Source organism: Buteo buteo, chromosome 2, assembly GCF_964188355.1.
Source record: "Buteo buteo chromosome 2, bButBut1.hap1.1, whole genome shotgun sequence".
NCBI lineage: Eukaryota > Metazoa > Chordata > Aves > Accipitriformes > Accipitridae > Buteo > Buteo buteo.
The window spans coordinates 7,811,308-7,830,367 of record NC_134172.1 but is presented as its reverse complement, the minus strand read 5'-3'; the positions used below and the strand labels follow the sequence as shown (position 1 = coordinate 7,830,367).

Here is a 19,060-nt window from a genome sequence, read left to right as displayed (position 1 = left end):
AGCATTTAGCTCAGCTTGGCTCAAAACAGCAAAGAAAGCCTAGATAGGACAACTGAGGTTAATGTGGAAAGAGCTGTTAAATGTTAGCTTTAGCAGCCAGACGTCTTTGCTAAAATAGAAAACAAAAGTTATTTCATTAAAGCCTCTGAACACAAAGTACTCTGTGAAAGTTTAAATGCCAGGTGGTGTATTAAGTAAATAAAGTAGCTCTGCTGTAGGCACTGTTTCTCACAGCAGCCGGCTCTAACCAGCACATAGTACAAGTGACCATGTGAATCTCTGCCATGTGATGTAGTGCTATGCCCGGCTAACGTGCTGATACGGGGCTGGGAAGTCAGAGGAGACTTTTCTTTCAGCAGTTATCAGTATGTTGATAAGGGCCAACTGTTGCACGTGGCTTATTTGCATGGATTGGCTTATGCTCATTAGTCATCTAGTTTGGATCAGAAAAAGAAACTCGCAGTTTGCACAAATGTCATGTGTCCTTCCAGCACAGTTTGAATGGAGGGATTGATTTTCATTTTAGTGACTTTTTAGATAGGTATCATAGTACTGTGCAGTTAGCTTTTGTTATACCCCAGCAGTTACCCCCAGGCAGCGGTTGCAGAAGTCGTATCCCATTATCGGCGGTCCTGGGTTTGTGTACAGCAGGAGCCATTTGGAAGGTGGCACTCGTCAACTCCTCTGGCTCTGCTCTCAGTAGCAGGGCTGGAAAGTCAGCCAGGTGATTCAGAAAGTGAAAAGCTGGTATTTGCAAACTTCTTGACCCCATGCTTTGTGGGTGATGGACACACAGGAGGATGAAGCATTCTTTGCTCCCGTGTGCTTCTTAGAGAGATGCACGCCCAAACCTCCTCCTCCTGCTTCTTGTGGTTCTACAGGATGTTTCCCCGTCGTGCTGTTACCTGCTGAGGATCACTGCTAATACTTTGCTCCTATCACTGGCACTGGTTCTGCCAAGGTACGTGTTGCCTGTGTTTCTGACAGTATGTGCTGGCCACAGCCATATGGTGCCTGGTAAAGTCTTGGTGCTGAGTCTCTCGATGTAATTACCATGCTGAGCTAATTGCTCATGCCTGGCTCAGGTACTTATTCAGTGGCTGCCTCAACCATGACCAGGACCTCTTCATTTATCACCTGTCAAGCTGTCAAACAGCACTGGAATGTGCATTTGGCTGTCTCAAAACAAAACAAAACAAAAAAAAAAGCCATTCTTTGCCATCAAGCTTGTGGGTGATCTCTGTTTCTTTGCTATGAGTTAGCTGTCCACAGTATTCTCTCCAGTATTTTCAAGACAAAGGAGAAAGGGTGGCAGAAAATCAGGAGTTAGAAGCCAGGCTGGAACCTTCCTGCCAATGAGAACTAGAAAAATCCCACTGGGAGGGATGGTCTACGCCAGGATTTCTGGTCTGTTTGCTGCATTTGGATCCCATGTATCTGTTGCTTTAAAAGCAACAAATTCATAATTGTATACATGTCTGGATCCTATGTACTACTTCCTGCAGCTTGCCTATAGCCCTAAGAGCCCAAGTTCACAGCCCTTGACAGCCACCTCTCTCTCGACCATCAAGCCCCCTGGTCAACTCACATACCCTGATAGAAATTTGTCTGCTGAATCAAGGAAAAATACAAGTCTGTTGAAAACAGTCAATGCAAACCCCAAAGCGATGAAACTCATCTATTTGTAGAGAGTAACTGTTAAGAACTAAGTGTGAAAACGCAGAGTCACTGTGGAGGTTTCTGTCTCAAAAAGGTGCTAAGCTTGGGAGGAGAGGGTAGAAACTGCCTGCAAGGGTGCTCGTGCAGTGGGGCCAGGGGAGCTCTGCAGGGTATATCCCCCACGGCTGGGAGCCTGTCGGACTGATCCAGCCTGACAGTGCAGAGGCGATGACTGCTTTGGTAACATATCCAGAACCTTGCAGCGCACCCTGAAGAGGCAAAACAACACAAAACCGAAACCTCACAAGGCCTGCGAAGCCCCCTTTATCTGAGACTGGTGGTGTAGCCTGCTTGCTGTTCCCAGGTGGTGGGTATTTGAAAAGCTGCTCTAAGGAGATGAAATACTATTTTGGTTATGTTCCGTAAGCCATGCTGACATAACGTGTCAAGTCTTTCCAGATTTGTCCAGTACATCTAACAAATGTAAGATAACCAACGTACGATTCTGGACAAGGTGGAAGATCCTCTGACTAATCAGCAGCGCAGGAGAAACCTGCAGTAAACCCTTGAAAGGATGCAGCATTGGGAAGGTGTTTCTCCTGATCAGCCTTTCCTCATAAAGGGGCCTCGAGATCTTCAGAAAGAAGAACAATTCTCAAAACTTTACTAATTAAACTCTTCAGCTCCTGATTTTCTCAGTTTTACAAGGAAAAGGTGTTAGTTGTTTAGGCATGTAAATAGACCACAAGTGGAGTAGAACAGGCTGAATCCTGGAAACTGATACGGCTTTGTCTTTGGTTTTACAAAGTGAAATAGCTTCTAAAGCAAAAGTTGGAGCAGTCAGGTTCAGGTATTTCTGTGGCTGAGACCACGTAAGGAGCGGTTTCCTTTACGATGTTTGAACTAATATAAAGAAAGTAGATTTTTACTGCAAAAATATACATTTCCCTGTGAAACTTTTCAGACAGTGTATGATATTTTAATGACTTAAAGTGTGTATTTTTCTCTTCCTTTGATTAATAAAAAAATCTGAAAGATGATTTTGGAAACAAGTAATCTTCCCATTGAATGGTGTACCAGCTACATGAAAAGACATGGAGTTGTTTCGATAAGATTGAAACAAATGTGCTTACTAATGCAGCTAAGGTAGATGCTGCTCAGCCGGAACCAGGGAGCTTAGATGAAGGACTGGAAGGCCTGGCCATTATACGGGTGATGCTCTGTTGATCACAGATACAGGCTATATGCTTTGACCGTAGAAGCTATAGTTCTTGTAGGGCAGGAGGCATCCTGAATTGGTGTGTAAGTGAAAATGCTAGATACGGCAGGAAATTTCCTGGGCAGTATCTGTCATATTTTTTGCTACAAAACCTCAAGATTACTTTTCAGGCTTAGTTTTATGTATTTTTTTTTTTAAATTAACAGCTATTTTACAATATTTAGTGTCAACATCACCAGTACCATTTGAATAGAAACAGCCAGTAGCCATTTACCTGCTGATGGGTTCATAGTCTTATTGCCATTAAGTGGCATTAAACTTCATCTCACATAATTTGCATCAATTTGCTTATGTGTCAAAATTAACACAGTATTGTGTCTGAAGAGTGAATCAGCTTAATGAACAGTCGGCTCAACTCAGATTCACTTGTGCTGCTAACTACTTAAAATTCAGCAGCCACAGCCTGCCGCCTTCTCTGTTTCACTGCCAGCTGAAGAATGGAAATGAAAGGACAGTGTTGTCCTGGGAAGGAATCAGACAAAAAGTGTCACATGGAGCCACTGCAAATGGAAATTCCTTTTGGTTTTTTCTGAGAAGTTTCAGTCTAAATGGTAAATTAATATATCCCTATATATAAACTTGGAAAGCTATTTTAGCAACAGCTTTTATGTGTTAGCAATGGCATTATCTGCGTGATCGGGCACAGGATGAGAGAATCCTGGTGTGATCCCTAGGAAGAGGTACACTGCAAAAGTGATTTGTATTTCATGGCCAGTAACTCTCACCACTTTTAGCAACTTCATCTTAAGCGCACAAATACAAAGGTAAAGTCTGAGAGCAGGCTGCTGGCTATATCCTTTGAGCCCTCAACAAGGGAGTGTGACTTTATTACAAACCACCTGAAGCCACCCTTTTGTAGGGGAGCATTAGCACATCCCTGCAATCCCTTGCAGCAGCATTTGTGGGCAGGTGGCTCCGAAGGTTCATGGGGGCAGGGGCTGTTTTTCTTTCTGGAAAAGGGCTGATATAAAAGGGAGGCTTTGGCAGGAATCACTGGGCTGTGAGCAGCATCCTTCCTCCCAGCAACCGCCAGATGCATCCTGCCAGGTCAGGCATGAAATGTAGGTGACAGAACTAATGTGGGTGTCACCCAGGGAATGTAGGAAATGTAGGAGGGCAGCCACCCTTCTTCCCTTGGGAGTACGCGAATGACAACGTAGCGCTTTATCCTTTCCTGTTATGGATCAGTAGAGGGCTGGTTTGGATCAGAATGCCCAAGTAGGTGGGTGGAGAACTTCATGCTGTGCAAAATAAGGGCTTTATTTAAAACGAATAGTTGCAAATACCTAGAGAAACAAGTGAAAGCAGCAACATTATCTTGATGTGTTTGTGACCAACTAAATACCAGCCAGCGCTGCGTGCTAACTTGGGCCAAAGCCGTGGGCTCTGCTCTTACAGCAGTACTTTCTCAGGACTCTTGCATCCAACCTGTGATGTGTGGCTAGATCCCAGCTGACGTTGCTCAAATGCAGACACAGAACTGCGTGCTGGGCCACCACTGCGTGCCATCAGAGACAACACTGTCACAGGGAGAAGGCAACCAGAGATAGCTCCATTTTGCTCAAAATTAAGACTAGTGGTATTTAGTTCTGTTAGGATGTCACGTACATGTTCTGAATAAAGTTATACTATAATATGAAAGTTGTTTTACATTAATGCAATTTTGCACCATGTATGAATATATTCTTATGAATACTTATTCATATGCATATTCAATTATGCAAATGTTAGGACTTATGATTCACCAGTTACAGAGACCACAAAGTTACCCTCTTTTTTCACTCTTGCTTTGTCCCCAGAAAGGGGATGCCAGGATGAATCAGAACAAAGCAAAACTCTCGGACTGTTTTAAAACTGGACAGGGACGATGAATAGAAAACATAGGACAAAACCTTGTGTTAGCCAGTGACACAGTAACTGATCTGCTAGAATTTTTCTCTTTTATTTTTTGGTCTAAAATTCTTGGTTTGTGTTACAGAAAAATGAAGAGCTATTTAGATTCTTAACATGAAAAGATCACATTTCATTATGCATTTCATTGTCTGATGAAAGAAACATTAGCATAAGAGATAATTACTTACCATATCAGTTCATCTTGTTACCAGAACCAGTAGATTTTGCAGCCAATCTCAAAGATTGTTTTCCAAAATCCTACATACATATTGAATTTTTTCAGCTTCATTATAGAAGACTCTAGAATTGTTGGCTAGTTTTCACTGCTTAATTGTTTTATACATACTTTCTCCAAAATGAACTATTTTCATCCATGGGATATAGCTGTATTTTGTATCTTCAATGGACTCCTTTTGTAGTAGAACAGAGCAACTACTGCACATACATATAACGATATATTTACACCAATGCTGCCTGTTTAGGTGGCAGTCCAATAGGATTAAAGTTAATACAAATTTCTGTTACTCCTGAACTAATTTTGGTCTGGGTATATATTACAGATTTTCATTCTTTTATGTGGCAGGCTTTTATAAAATCCTTTGTAGGGTTTAGGATGTTGAGCTGTACCACAGCAGCCAAAAGTCTTTTGTTTTAATAATCATAAAAATAACATTTCCTATGGGATTATTCTTTCAATCTCAGTATTGTACAAATTTAAATAACATAGATACCACAATAATGCTATGAGTTAGGCTTTTAAATACCAAAGATTGAAAAGCTTAATTACATAATTTAATCAAATACCCTGCAAAATAATTATAATTTTCCCTCCACCTCTGTGCAGCAGCTGAGTCATGGAAAAATTGGATCTCAAATATATAGGGTGTGCCTGATGGTGAGTACTTTATGTTTTAAGTGCCTACTTGAAACAGTCAGTTCTAAGGCTGAGTGCTCCTAGGAAAGTTACTGAAGTCACAGATGCTCTTCATCCGTAAAAACTCATCACAAGTGTCCAAGGCTGGCACTGAAAAGGAGATTCACCAACAGTGAACGTTCTTATAAAATGGAAACAACACTGTCTATCCTGGCTGTGCTATTACACATTTATAATGACGTGGCAATAGTTTTCATAGGATGTAAGAGCTGTTACTTCCTTGGTCTCCTTTGATCCTCACCGTCCTGTGTCCTATAGATGTCCTCTACACTTGGCAGGCCAGCCTTGTTAGGACAGTGAATATGTGGTTTCCTTATGCCTGGTAATAGCGCTTTTGGTAGAGCTTGTTGATACTGGAAATGGTTTTTGTAGACTTGCTGAATACATTAGCGCACAGTGAACACATCCCAGCAGCAAGACTTTAAGGTCTAATGGTGTTTTTCTCCCTTTTTGTGGTTTTTCATTTGCATCAATTACAGCCACCATCCACCTCAAACCCCAATCTGAGTGCTCAGGAAACATTTGTACATCCATAAAAACACAGAAGAGCATCTTCCCCAGAACTGTTTATCTAAATTTGTCTGTAAGCAAAAACTGAACAGGCAAGTAAGGTGTCCTTTTAATCCTTCAAGATGTGGAACACTCCAGTCCACTGAAATCAGCAGAAGTTGAGGACATTCAAAATACCAGGGTTATTCTTCTTGCCTCACCCCGTGGCATGTCACATTAGCCAACGTTTGTATCTGCCTACAACACCCAGTCTCCACTGGATCTGTGGTTATTGCTCTTGGTTGGCAGAGCTGCAGGTCTCTTTATGAAATGAAGTGGAAGTCCTTGGAGGGCAGCTGCAATTCTGGAACAGGACTGAAGAGAGGGACTGAGTAGGGGGTCCTTTTTGATTCCAGCAAAGCTAAAATTTTTCAGTGAGAGTTAGGATTTTCTTTGAAAGAAATAAATGCATTACACTGCACCACTAAACCCACTACAAATAAAACACATTAGAGCCTAATTATTTTGCAGGTTTCTTGATGAGTGATTCTATTCTCTTAAAGTTAATTCTCTTCATATGTAAAAGCCATCAAGAAAGGTTGTTTTCAATGAAGAATGATAGCTAAAGAACAGTTACCTAAATTCCTCCTTAATTCCTTTAACCATATGGTAACTCTTCCCCAGGTATGTCAGGAGTGATAGTTTCTTAAAGTAACAGATCCCTCCCCGAGTTGTTGGATTTCTAGTCTTCTGAGTCTAGCATCTTAGTTATTACTGAGTTTTATTCTTACTTTCCATCAATACAAAGTTTTCTTTGAAAATGCTGTCTGCAAGGTAAAATGTGACACCGAGAGGTAATGAGTATAAAGTGAGTTGTACTAATGCACTTTACCCCAGGTTGGAAGGAAGGACCAGTAGAGGCTGTGTGTAGACCAGTGCAAGCTTTTGAATGGGAAAAAATCTCTGGTGCAAAAATCTCTGATGGAGCTTTGAAAGCTCACACCGAGAAGATGAGCTAGACTTATCATGAAGATGCATTATCATGTTCTCAAACACTTTTTTGGGTAGCTTGGGATTTTATGCTTATTAAATGCTATCTTATCTGCTCCCTTTCAATGGACTTGAGTCCTCTCTGGACTAACTGATCATCTGCACAAATCTCTGGAAGTACAAGAAGTGAACCAAATTCAGAGATCATATAGCCCACTTAAAAATATGTAGCTCTGTTCAGCCTTATAGTTTTTATGCATTTAAGTCTGTCCTGATTTATGCTGGCATAAGAGAATCATCCTTTGTTTGCTGACGTACATATAGATATAACAGGAAACACAGATGTTGTAACTTGAATTTTATAATTGGTTGTAGATGTCTGCTGTTTCTTAAATGGATAATAAATATAGCTTAAATGATCTGTTTGATTACAATTCAGAACTGCCCTAAGAACGTAACCAAAAATACAGCTGGGGTAGATAACACGTGTCAAATAAAAACAGGATGCTCACAAGAGAAATGATCTGCTGCTGATATTGATTTTCAGCAAAAGATATGAATAATCTTTCTCCTCAAGGGCTGCTGAAAACAATTCTAGTTTGTATAAAGGCATTGCCAAGAGCCTTATAGAAAGCAGACTGAGGCTCATGGGAAATATGCCCTGTTTCATTTCGCCTCTGCTCCTAATTTTATTCTAACTGCTGGCTGAGATACTGTTAAAATAATGAAAGAAAAGAAAAAGCAACCATTAAAGCTCTTGAGCTGTTTGCCATGAGACAGAGGTAATCCCGAGACTCACAGGAGTATTAAAATTATAACAATAAAGTAATACCAGTGCTGAGGATCATTTTAGAAATAAGCAATTAGACAGGAGGTTAATACAACACGAATCTCCAGCACTCTTGTCTTGCCACTTGGCCTCCCTGTAAATGGACCAGACTGTTCAACCAGTTGAATGATTAAAAGAGTTTTAAAGGCAAGGCAGAGCAATTCCCTTTCATAAATGAGGAGGTGAGATACATACTTTTAGTCTGGGGAAATGTGATGCAAAAATACATGTTCACTGTAAAGCTGAGATTTCTGTCTACTTTTCTTCTTAACTGATCTTTGGTAATTATTCTCGTTTACAGCCTCTGGCCTCTCCTCTTCTCCATCTACCCCAACACAAGTGACCAAGCAGCCCACGTTTCCTCTTGAATCCTACAAGCATGAGCCTGAGAGACTAGAAACACGGATTCACTGTTCTTCACCTCCGGACACAGGGCAGAGATTTTCTTTGCCTCCATCTCAAAGTGCAGCCAAGCCTCCTATCATGACACCAGCTCCCTGTGCTACCTCAAAACCAGTAAGTAAAGCATATGTCCAGTTTTCCACTGGGAAATGTACAGGGTTGTGTGTTAACTGTTTCTTGTATTACAACTGGTGGGCTAGAGCACGTATGTCCGTACTGTGGAACAGAATGAGAACGATGTCATGGGCCTTTTACTTCAGACTTGTCTCAGCTTTCCCAGTATTCAGCTGACAAGGCACTAGGACTCCCAAGGTGGTAGCTCCCCTTTGGATTTACCCATATAGGAACTCATTTTTGCGCTATTCTCAAGTTTTGCAGTAGCTATGGATGCCAGCATACACTGCTGAGATGCCACTTTAGAGAAGGATAAAATTTTATTTAGGATGGTCTTTTATCTCCCTTACAAAAAGGTGATGAGAGAACTAGCAGCCAAGGAGAGCACATCAAAAAGAAATTCACAGTATGAGCTGCAGGGGTTCTGAGTTCTAGCTGCCTCTGGAGTCTGAGATGACTGAGACAGCTGGTGTCTAATGGCACTAGTTGCTATTACACCTCCTGCCCCAGCTCAGAGAGTAGAAAAAGAAGGGCAGCACTACCAGGGTATTTTTCCAGCCCCCCACGTAGTAGAGGTGACTTCATAACAGTGGTTTCTTCAGCTCCTGGGAATGCATGAACTCAGCAGTTCCTGGGAATACATGAACTCCAACCTCTGATACTCCCCACCGCAACATCCGCGCTGCATGCCGTTGTGCCTCCTCCCCTCACCCTTGGCCAGCCTGAGCCTCAGAGGCATCGGTCTTCTTCTTTTCTTTTCTTCTCTGCTTTTTTGCTCCTTCTTTCTTTTCTGTGTTAATTCCTTTGCATTGACTGTATCTTTCTGTTTACCGTTCCCCTGCCTCATGGAACTAGCAGACTGTGATCTGTCACCAGAGTTAACTACCCTGCATGTGTCTTTCCCAGATTTTCTTCTTCATTTTTTTTCCTCAGAATATAAAATCTTTGACTTTTTCTCTATCTAGAAATCTAGACCTGTAAAGGACATAAAGGTTCATGAGGTCTGTTTCCCTGTTGAACGACTACAAGTTCTGTTTCATTCCAGTTCTTAGTAATTTATTTAAAAGCAGGAAGTTTCCTCCCACTTGCCCATGGGAAGGCTGTTCCAGGATCTGAATATGCTAACACAGCAATCCCAAAACCCTTTTGCTTTTGTGTTAGGTACCTCCACAGTAGCAGCAGCCGTTCTTATGCTGAAAGTGTTTAGGTACATACTACTTTCAAGTCTTTCACACACATCCAGTAAAACACATGCCCTATTTTGGGGACCCCTTCTGTAATGGTTAGGAAGTCTCTGATTTTCAACTGATTTTTTTCATGGACAAGTTGTGACCATTTGCTCTTATAATCAATAGCCATTTTCATTCACTGTTTGTTACATCCTGTTGTACCTGTAGCCAACCTTTGTTTTTCTAGATTAAGCAAGCGAAACTCTCCCTACAAAATACAGACTTTCTGTTCTGCTGCTATGCAAAAGTAAATATTTAAAGTATTAAATAAAATTAATCCTATATTGATAGTTAGGGAACTCCAGCAGTAACTTTTCTCCAGCCAAATAACTGCCTTTCTATGTAAGTAGTAGTCTTGGGATACATAGATTATGAAACTCAAAGGCTTGTAGGACACAAAAATATTTTTGGTAGGTTTCAGTCAATATCAGCCATATTATTTGCATATGCATGTATTCGTGTTAGGCAGCTACAGAGGAGTCTTTCGTACCTATTAGAATAGAAATGGGAAAACAACATAATCTTAGCACATTCTACTGACTAAAAGACTGAAAAGTTTGTTTTGTTTTTAATTATTTGCTGATTTGGAAAATATGAAGTTTAGTAGAAGATGCCAGAATAAAGAAACAGAATTCTCAGCAAATATTTATCAACTGTTGTGTTTGTATATATGTACAAGAGAGAATCTAGATGGAAACTCAGTATGTCTGACTCAAATATTTCTTGTTCAGAAGATACAGTAATATATAGGATGTATAGCACCTGATTATCTTTGTTTTGTACCCTCTGTACTCATTTATATCTGAGAACAGTGAGTGTGCAGGGCTGCTAGTGAATCATTAGTTTTTTGGTTTACTTGGGAACAAATGTCAGCAGCTACAGATCTGTGAGGAACTGAGGATGTTTCATTCTCGACAGAAACCAGGGAGATTTGCCATGCTCTTCTAGTAGGAGAAACTGTTAGAGAAGAGAAAGGCTAAGTTTCTGCAGAAGGGCATGAATCTGAAGCTGATGGGTGTTCACTCAGGACTGTTGTGTCTTTTGATCCCTGTAAGTTATTTACCTAGCATTCCTTTACAAATATGACAGCAGTAGACCAACATTCTTAATTTGAGTACTGTATTTCAAACATTTATTCTGAGCTGTGTGTTAATAAATACATTTTCATAATGCACATGCCATAAACAAATCTGTAAAAGGCAAACTCAAATTCTTGTTTACTTAGATCACCATTTCTTGGCCTAACAATTCCAAGTATCTTAAAAACACACTATAAATTATATGATAAATGGTTTCATAGTGGCCATGCTGTTAGATGATCAGTTTAATGACAGGGAAGCTTCTATGTTGACTTATGAAACGAGAAGTTGACTCTTACCTACAGGGTTCTGTCAACTTAAATCTCATTTACTTATTACATTGTTTAACTAGTGATGATATGTGAGATCCCAGGACTATTCTAAATAATTCATGATTGCTATATATATTGCAGTAGCAAAGAGTAACCCTTGAACCCAGACCCAGAATTATTATTAAAAAAACCCACAGAACAGCAGATAACTATAGGAAGGTGCAGTATCAGGACTTGGAACTAATCTTAGTCCATTTTTATAATTAACTGCATTTGAAGCTGATTGTGTACTTGTTTTCTATATGTCTGAGACTGTGGCGCAGAATGGTTAAATCTGTTTAGTAAGAGAGAAGGCATGGAGGAAAGAATAAAAATATTTGTTTCCCAGCAGATGTAATCAAAACCTTTCATGTTTTAGTAGCACTTAGAACAGTGTATGTTTTGATGTGATTTTTAAGCCTTAGATTCTGGTGAGGGGGATAAAAAGTGGGAGACAGTTCCTGACAGAGGGAGATCCTCCTTCAGTGAGTATCATCTCAACACAGTATACAAACCTCAGCAATTAACCTCAAGCTAAATGGATGTCTGTGATAATCACTAAGGTCTGGATTTATCCCACCTAACTTTAGAAACCTATCTGAGCTGCTTAAGTTGGGAGTATAGTAGCTCTAGTTGTCTTCGTATCCCACAGAGAGGCATTTGCAGGGGATGAATCAGATCTTCAGCCTTTTCCGCTGACTACAAAGGGAGTGACTCCGGGTGTTGCATTTCTGAGGCACTTGTTGGGTGCCCAAAGCTAGATGGGATGAGGCTGTGACACACTGTTGCAGCAGCTCTTACAGGCTTTCCTCTGGGTGTGTAGCTGTTCCCAGTGGTTGAGTTAGAAGGTTATAATGAGAAATTCAGCTGATAAGAGATCAAAGCTATACCAAAAGATTATCGTGCACTGCATTAAATGGGGAAGGAGCAATTTGATTTTTCATAGTATAGTTCATGACTCTGTACTTTGGCCTTCTGTTGTTTGGACTGTGTAACCTTCAGGCAGTAAGTGGTAAATGATAACTCTTCTCTAATGTGACATTACTAACTGTGAAAGGAATGTAGAGAGCTTGCAAATTCAGTAACGAACATGTTTACCCTGTTTCCGCTTTGCCCGTATTTTAAAGTAGAATGTAGTATGTTGAGCTTAATGTGGTTGTATTCTTTTCATTTCATCCTTTCTTCTTCTACTGATGCATAAGTCACTGTGAAAACAGCAGTATTGCCTTTCTCCTGCAAACATAAGCATTTTTGTGGTACATCATTTCCTGGCCTTTATGGGTTTCCCCTTTCCCAGCATGAGAGGAGTCCAAGCCAGAGAAAGAAGATGCTAACTCCAAACTGAGGAGTTGCCTTTGAGTTCTTTTTTGGTGAAAAACAGGGTTGGGGCTTCCTCTGCTCAGAAGAAGTGACAAAGCCAGATCATACTTACAAATGGCCCTTTCCATATGATTGTGTAGTTAACCACTGTTCTCCAAATAACTTCTGAGCCAAGTGATTTCCCAGAACGTTCTTAAAAAGAGGGCATCTCAGCCAAAAGGTAGTCTGAGACTTACTCTAAGCTTGTGTGAGCAAGTCCTGTTAAAACTGCAGATATAGCACTCAGGAGGGACTGAAAGAGTCCGGTCTGTATTAATTTTACACAGTCCTTGCTGCTCCAGCATATGGAAAAGGAGAGACGTAATGTACAGCTGGGACTTTCTTCCAGTCTTAGCTACAGAGAGGGAAATAAGATTGTTTCTGCAGCTACCTGCTTGTTAAACAGTAGCACTTCCCTGCAAGGCTATTCATGCTGTTTCTTAGCCAAAATGTAGTAAATTCAAAAACAGGGCTGTTAACTTGTTCAGCGTGAAAGGCTATTACATCACACCCTGCTGCTGGCAAGGAGCCTGGGAACCAGGATATGTGCAGCGGGTCCTTCAGTTTGGCTCTTTCCAAAAAGCCATGCCACCTATCAGAGCTCCATAATCTAGCTGGCTGATTAAAGAGATTAAAATCTGATGAAGAGAACAGAAAAGGGTTCTTTGATTCTGATGCTGTCTTTAAAAAAAAAAAAAAAAGCACAGGCTGGGAAAAAAGGAATCCAGTCTGCAAATGTACAAGAACTCCCTATTTCAGCATTCATGTGGTTTAAGGCTATATATTAGAGTGCCAAGACATCACTGTGATTCAGCTTTGATTTACACCACAGTAAACTGATCACATGAACCAGAAAGGCTGTCATTTACCAGTGAAGAAAGCTCTTGCAGCGTTGTTATGTCCAGGCTAGTTTTAAGTGCCTTAATACCAGCACTCCTTTGGGGAGACAGACCTGTTCTCTACTAGATCCTATGGGCTGTAACAAGCTATCATTGTTTAAACATTTCTCTCTACTGGAACTGTTGCTGTACATGTGAAAGTATGTTTAATGTAAAAATGGTATATATTTGTCCAACAGTTGGCATGTATATAATTAGTTGCAAACCTAGTAAAGGAATAACTGATGAACTATGTAACAATTACATACAATATTAAAGGGAAAATGTTTTGAGCCCACCTGATTTGATTTCGGTCTCCTTTGACAGAGCATCACAGTAGCTCCACTGAATTGAATATAGGCTCACAGGAGAATTATTCAATATGGTTAGAAAGTCTGTAGTGTGATTCAGTGGGACATAAAGAAGAAATGAACCAGTAAACTCATTTGGAACTAAACATCACAAAAATAGAAAGCTTCAGCTATACCACACTACTTCTCTTAATTACAGCTCCCATTTTATTAATATTCTGTTTTCCCGCTTCACCTTCTCCCTATTAGTCATATCTTTTGTATCACATTTGGTATTTTCCTTCCTTTTTAGTATTTAAAATATGCAACAAAAGTCTTACTATCCATTTTCTACTGGTTAATTTGCTTTTTTTAAAGCTACTTATTTGGTTTAGAAGAAAAAATGTCCAGTCATGCCCTCCTGAAACATTGGTTTCCTAATGTATTTGTATTCTCATTTTGCAGTGTTCAGATTCATGGCAATCAATCTTAGGATGCAGAGAAATTGTACTGCATAAAGATGATTTTTTTCTGCCCTAAGGAAATGTGTGTCTGTGTCAGCTTGTGGCTTTTTCTGCAGCCACAGAGATAATTTGATCAACTATCTATGGATTCACTCAGTGGACAATTTATTTTAATGGCATAAAGTCCTACAACTCCTGTTCCTCCTAGTCCTAGATCAAAAGGAGAAAGGCTAGGTGGAAAAGATGAATAGCCAGAATGCTGAGTCCAATCAATTCCCAGCTGCTTTGCCAGCTCTCATAAGGCTATAAGTAGCTAAGGCAATTAAAACTAGAGCATCTATGAGTCTTTTTTAAGATACACATTGGCCAAAATCATGACCCCAGCATCCTGAAGACAGAGTTAGTGGCTTAAAGCTAAGTTACTTTTATCACCATAAGTCCTGCACTATGCATGGTATAAAAAGGCTAAACCTAGGGATCTGGCCTCATGTGTCTACATAAATAGATATCTTTTGAATAAGTAACATGACATAAAGAGGGTGCTTTAAGATTGCCAGCCTGGTTTTACCCATTGAACTGATTTCTTATGGCACAGTTTATTTCTGAATTTTAGACTTGTTAATTTAATAAGCATCCTGTTATTTTGCTAGAAGATTGGAACTTCTCGTAAGAGTAAGCTCTATTAGCGATTAGAAGCCAGATACATACTCTCTGATTTAATGTAAAGCTGCAGCTTAATATAGAATCACTGACAATTTCTTACCAGCTATATCTGGGCAATTTTGGAACACAAAAATTATTTACCATTTAGGCTGTTTATTCACAAAGCAGTAGGGATTAGGAGAATGGAGGAAAGATGCACAGTTTTGAACCTGTTCTGTTGCACCATGCCTGCTTATGTATTGGACTACAGTGAAAATACAGCTAAGAATAAGCAAAAAATGCTTATGGAAGGGAACTCTACGAATTCCTTGCCATCTTCATCTCTCTTAGCCTGGTTTTGTCTATATTGTATTTTTAGATACACTGACTTTAATGGCTAACAGAGCTTTAAAGAATGTAAAAAGCTGGCTGATACCAAAAGGAAATGGACTACGTAAAGCAGTGATACTCCTTTCTCACTTCCTCACAATGTTCCCCAGTCCCTTCCTCTGACTGGATGAAATAAACTGTTGAAGTTCACAGAAATAAAGGGGACATCACAAACAACACTCTCTTCTGTACAGCTTCTTGCCTCCAGCTTTCATATTTTATAGTGTCACTACCTGCTTGTGCATGAGGAGAGCAATACAGCTCTTTAAAAATACAGCTTGTGTCTGTGTTTTTTTCTTTTAAGATCACAATCAAGCAAGTTTGGCCATTTGAAAGTCAGCTGCATGGGCTGCTGACTCAGAAGAGGACTAGATACCATCTTGGCAGCAGCTTGGAAAAATGTTTCCATTGTGCTAGTGAAATGAATGCAAAATATTTATTCTTTGAGCTTGTTCACAACAGCACTCTCAGCTGGAACTGAGGGTGGGGCCATGTGGAAGACATTTGTAGGAAGACAATAATGATTTGTACAGTGCCCAAGGTAGGCATAATCTTATTTTATGATTAACAAAGGACAAGGCTCCTACCATATGGGGCTTATAAGCTGAAGTGTAAACCAGTGAAGTAATCATCACAGAATAAAAGAGAAAAGGTAACGGAGGCAGAATGTCAGGAAAAGAGGAGGAGGGGGCAGAATTCAAGAGAGGAGGTTTTAATTTAGTCTTTTTGCATGTTTAGGGTTACAGTAAATTGCCAGTGATAAGGTTAATACCTTAGACTTTTGAAATTTTTATCTGTCATACTTTTCACTTACAACTGCACAAGCCAGGGCATCTGCAGTATGTAGAAAGTCTTCTTCCTTGTACCTTAGAACAAAAGTTACTAATTGCTATTTTGTGGTATATGAACACATATGATTCAGGCAGAAAAATAAACATGATTCTTGCCCTGAGGACCTTATTGTCCAAGAGCCTGATCTAGCAGAACAGGCCAGGCAAATTCTAAAACCATAAGAAAGCATTGGCTTAAACAGGATTGTTCCTAAGCACTACTTCCAGTATATGCTTGCAGAATAGATTTTAAGTGTAGCCATAACATAGCTAGCAATGACAGAAGGCATTGAAGAAAGGTAACCTGAAGGTTACAGCACTGAGTTTGGTTGAGGTTGCTACTTATTTATGTTGCTGAATCTCAGGTGCTGTTTTGTTTTGGTTAATGTCGGTGTGATGATGGCCTTGATCCAGGAAAGCACTTAAATGTGTGCTTAATTTTAAGTATATTGGTAGTCCTGCTGGAGTCAACAGTACTACAGCACTTAAAGCTATATGCATGCCAAGTCACATTGCTGGATCAGGGTCTTTGTACAATTTTTATTGTCTATTAAAACACTTACAAATGACTAGCAGAAGTACTGAAGATGAGAAAGGAAGCTGATGGACAGACAGAAGATGGAAAAAAGAGTTGGGGAAAACATTAAAGGTTCAGAAAAGACTAAGTGAGGGAAAGAGCTTGGGAATCAGAAGAGAGCTCCTGGTGACAATCGAAAATAGCTAATCACTGAGTGGCAGGGAGAGCAGCAGGTGCAAGATCGCTATCTGCCTGCTGTTGTGTGTTTGGCCTTTCAAGCTTTGGGTGTTGGGATTGTATTTACTTGGAAACATTCGTGGTGTGTACTACCTCAGGATCCAGCTCCTTACATAAATGGAAACAGCTATTGTTGAAGACATGGCTTATGAAAGAAGACAAAAGATTCCTCTCCTACCCTTTTCCCTTAAGCATGCTGATAATGACTGCATAAGAGTACATCCCAACAGACCTCTTGCACACAAGGACAGGATGCTGCCAAAGCTGATTTCTTAGGGAGCACTGTGAGGAATAGTTTCCATGGAGAGTGCACAACTTTCTGTCCTGGAATAAGTCTTCAGAAAAAGACAGCAAAATGCCACCAAGCATGGCTATGGTACAGAAGGACATAATACAAACTGGTCACCAAGTAGTTTCTTCCATCATCCAAGATTTTACAGGTACAGAGGTTATATTTTGAAGAAAAGGATGCCTTCCTCAACCTTCCTTCTTTTTCTCATGGCCTCAAGCATTTAGCTGTCACTGTTTTAGAGAAGAAATCTTAGAATTCAAAGAGCGTTTCAGTTGCAAAGTCATTAAGGAAAGCAAGAGTTTAAAAAGGAGAATAATATAGTGCCAGTAGCTGGCAATGCTTTGGAGATCAGAGAGAGCTGGCTGCCACCATCTGCCCTAGCAGAGATCACTCCTGCAACTCTAAGTTACTTGGTCTCCCAGTGCCTCAGTTTCCCATTTATAAAAAAATGGGTTTATACTACTCTAAGTCTAAGCAATATTATGATGATAAATACATAAAAGTTCTATGGAACTCAGATATTTTTAGAACAGGAGCTGCAACTGGCTTCAGATCAGTTAACCACAGGTAGCATATGTTGTATTTAAAGTTCGTAGCAACAAGCTTTTACACTGCAGATTGTGTATAGGAACCTATCATGTTTTCAGAGCACATCAAGATTTACACAAAAGATCACTGTAAAGTAGGATGCTCTTCTGAGCCCTAGGGCAGCATGTCAAGAAATAATTTCAGCTTTTTGCAGACATTTAACTACAGACTGAATCTGCATCTAAGCTTACGTGCTTGTGAACCTAGTGTTTGCCAGATCCACGCTATAAGTATCCACTGCCTGTGAATATGCTTTTGTATCCACACCTCCACAAGCTCTGCAGTAACATGAGCATGGCGGCAGGTTTGCTGGAGGTGTATCCCTGGTCCTTAGCATGGAACTAATTTGGATTTTTTTAAATTGTAGTTCCTGGAATACAAGGAAAAGCCTTACCAGTATTTCCATGTCTCTTTATGATATTGTTCATAGTCATAAAACATTTAGCTCAGACACTTGATATGCTTCTTTTTTAACACAGTCCTTGCTTGAGTCCTTCCAGATGGTGTCAAACCACAGAACCAGTACAGAGGACGATCTGGTTTCACCTGTAGTGTACCTGAAATGATGGAAGGATATAGTTAAGAGGCTGTCAAAAGGGAAAGCATGCATGACAGAAGGAAGTATCCATTGCATGTTGCTGTCATTGCAGATTTCCTTTGTGCGTAATGATAAAAAAGAAGCAGTGCACAAAAATTAGGCCTGGAGTGATCAGCAGTAGATCTGGAAGTAATTCAGGAAGAGGGTTATGTTCCTCAAGCTACACAGATTCAGTGCCATCTGAAAACCAGCTTTTTGTCAAAAATTAATTTGGAGATTACAGGTCAACCATAGGCTCTGTGTTAAAGGAAGTTTATTAATATATTGGTTTGTCTACGCATAAGAGTAGTTACCTTGATATAATAGACTTCACAAGTTTTAATGGGGCCACTGATGGCACTCATGCCTGGAGTTTGTCAGCTGTGGGGTAGGCTTGAAATCTAATGTAAACACACAAGGCCCGAGTGCTACGAGGAAGTCCTTCTTAGGTGTTTGAAGTCCTCCTAGAACTGCACTGAAAAATACTTCATTATCTTTGCCTGCCTCTTTGATATAGCTTTCAAATACTCCTTCTGGAGTCCTATAGAGTATTGAGATCCTCAGTCATGATAAGCTCTGCAGAAAGTGGCCATCTATAGCGCAGCTCATTTGCTCCATGTTTAGCTTGCAGTTACCTGCTTCTTAGTGCTGTTCATGCCACAGAGTGAATTATTTGTTCGGTCCAGGTCTATGTAAATTTCTTGAAGAAGTTTTGTTGAGATTGTGAGTGATTCAGCTCTGAGCTGAAGGTTGTCTCTATTTTTCAGTAAACGACCCTTGTAATTCTG

At 40.1% G+C, this 19,060-nt stretch overlaps 1 protein-coding gene across 12 annotated transcripts in view; it reads left to right on the top strand.

Annotated features, from left to right (window-relative positions):
• Positions 1-19,060, top strand: part of PRKAG2 (protein kinase AMP-activated non-catalytic subunit gamma 2) — a 225,238-nt gene that overhangs the window by 140,972 nt on the left and 65,206 nt on the right. For 11 of the 12 annotated variants that reach the window (XR_012652790.1, XR_012652792.1, XR_012652793.1 and 8 more), the window contains one exon: positions 8,375-8,589. Coding sequence is in view for 2 of the 12 variants with exons in the window: in XM_075045175.1 (XP_074901276.1) it covers positions 8,375-8,589 (215 nt within the window). In the remaining 10 variants the exon portion in view is untranslated. Of the gene's footprint in view, positions 1-881; positions 962-8,374; positions 8,590-19,060 lie in introns of those variants that run through there. The other variant, XR_012652801.1, reaches the window with a different exon arrangement.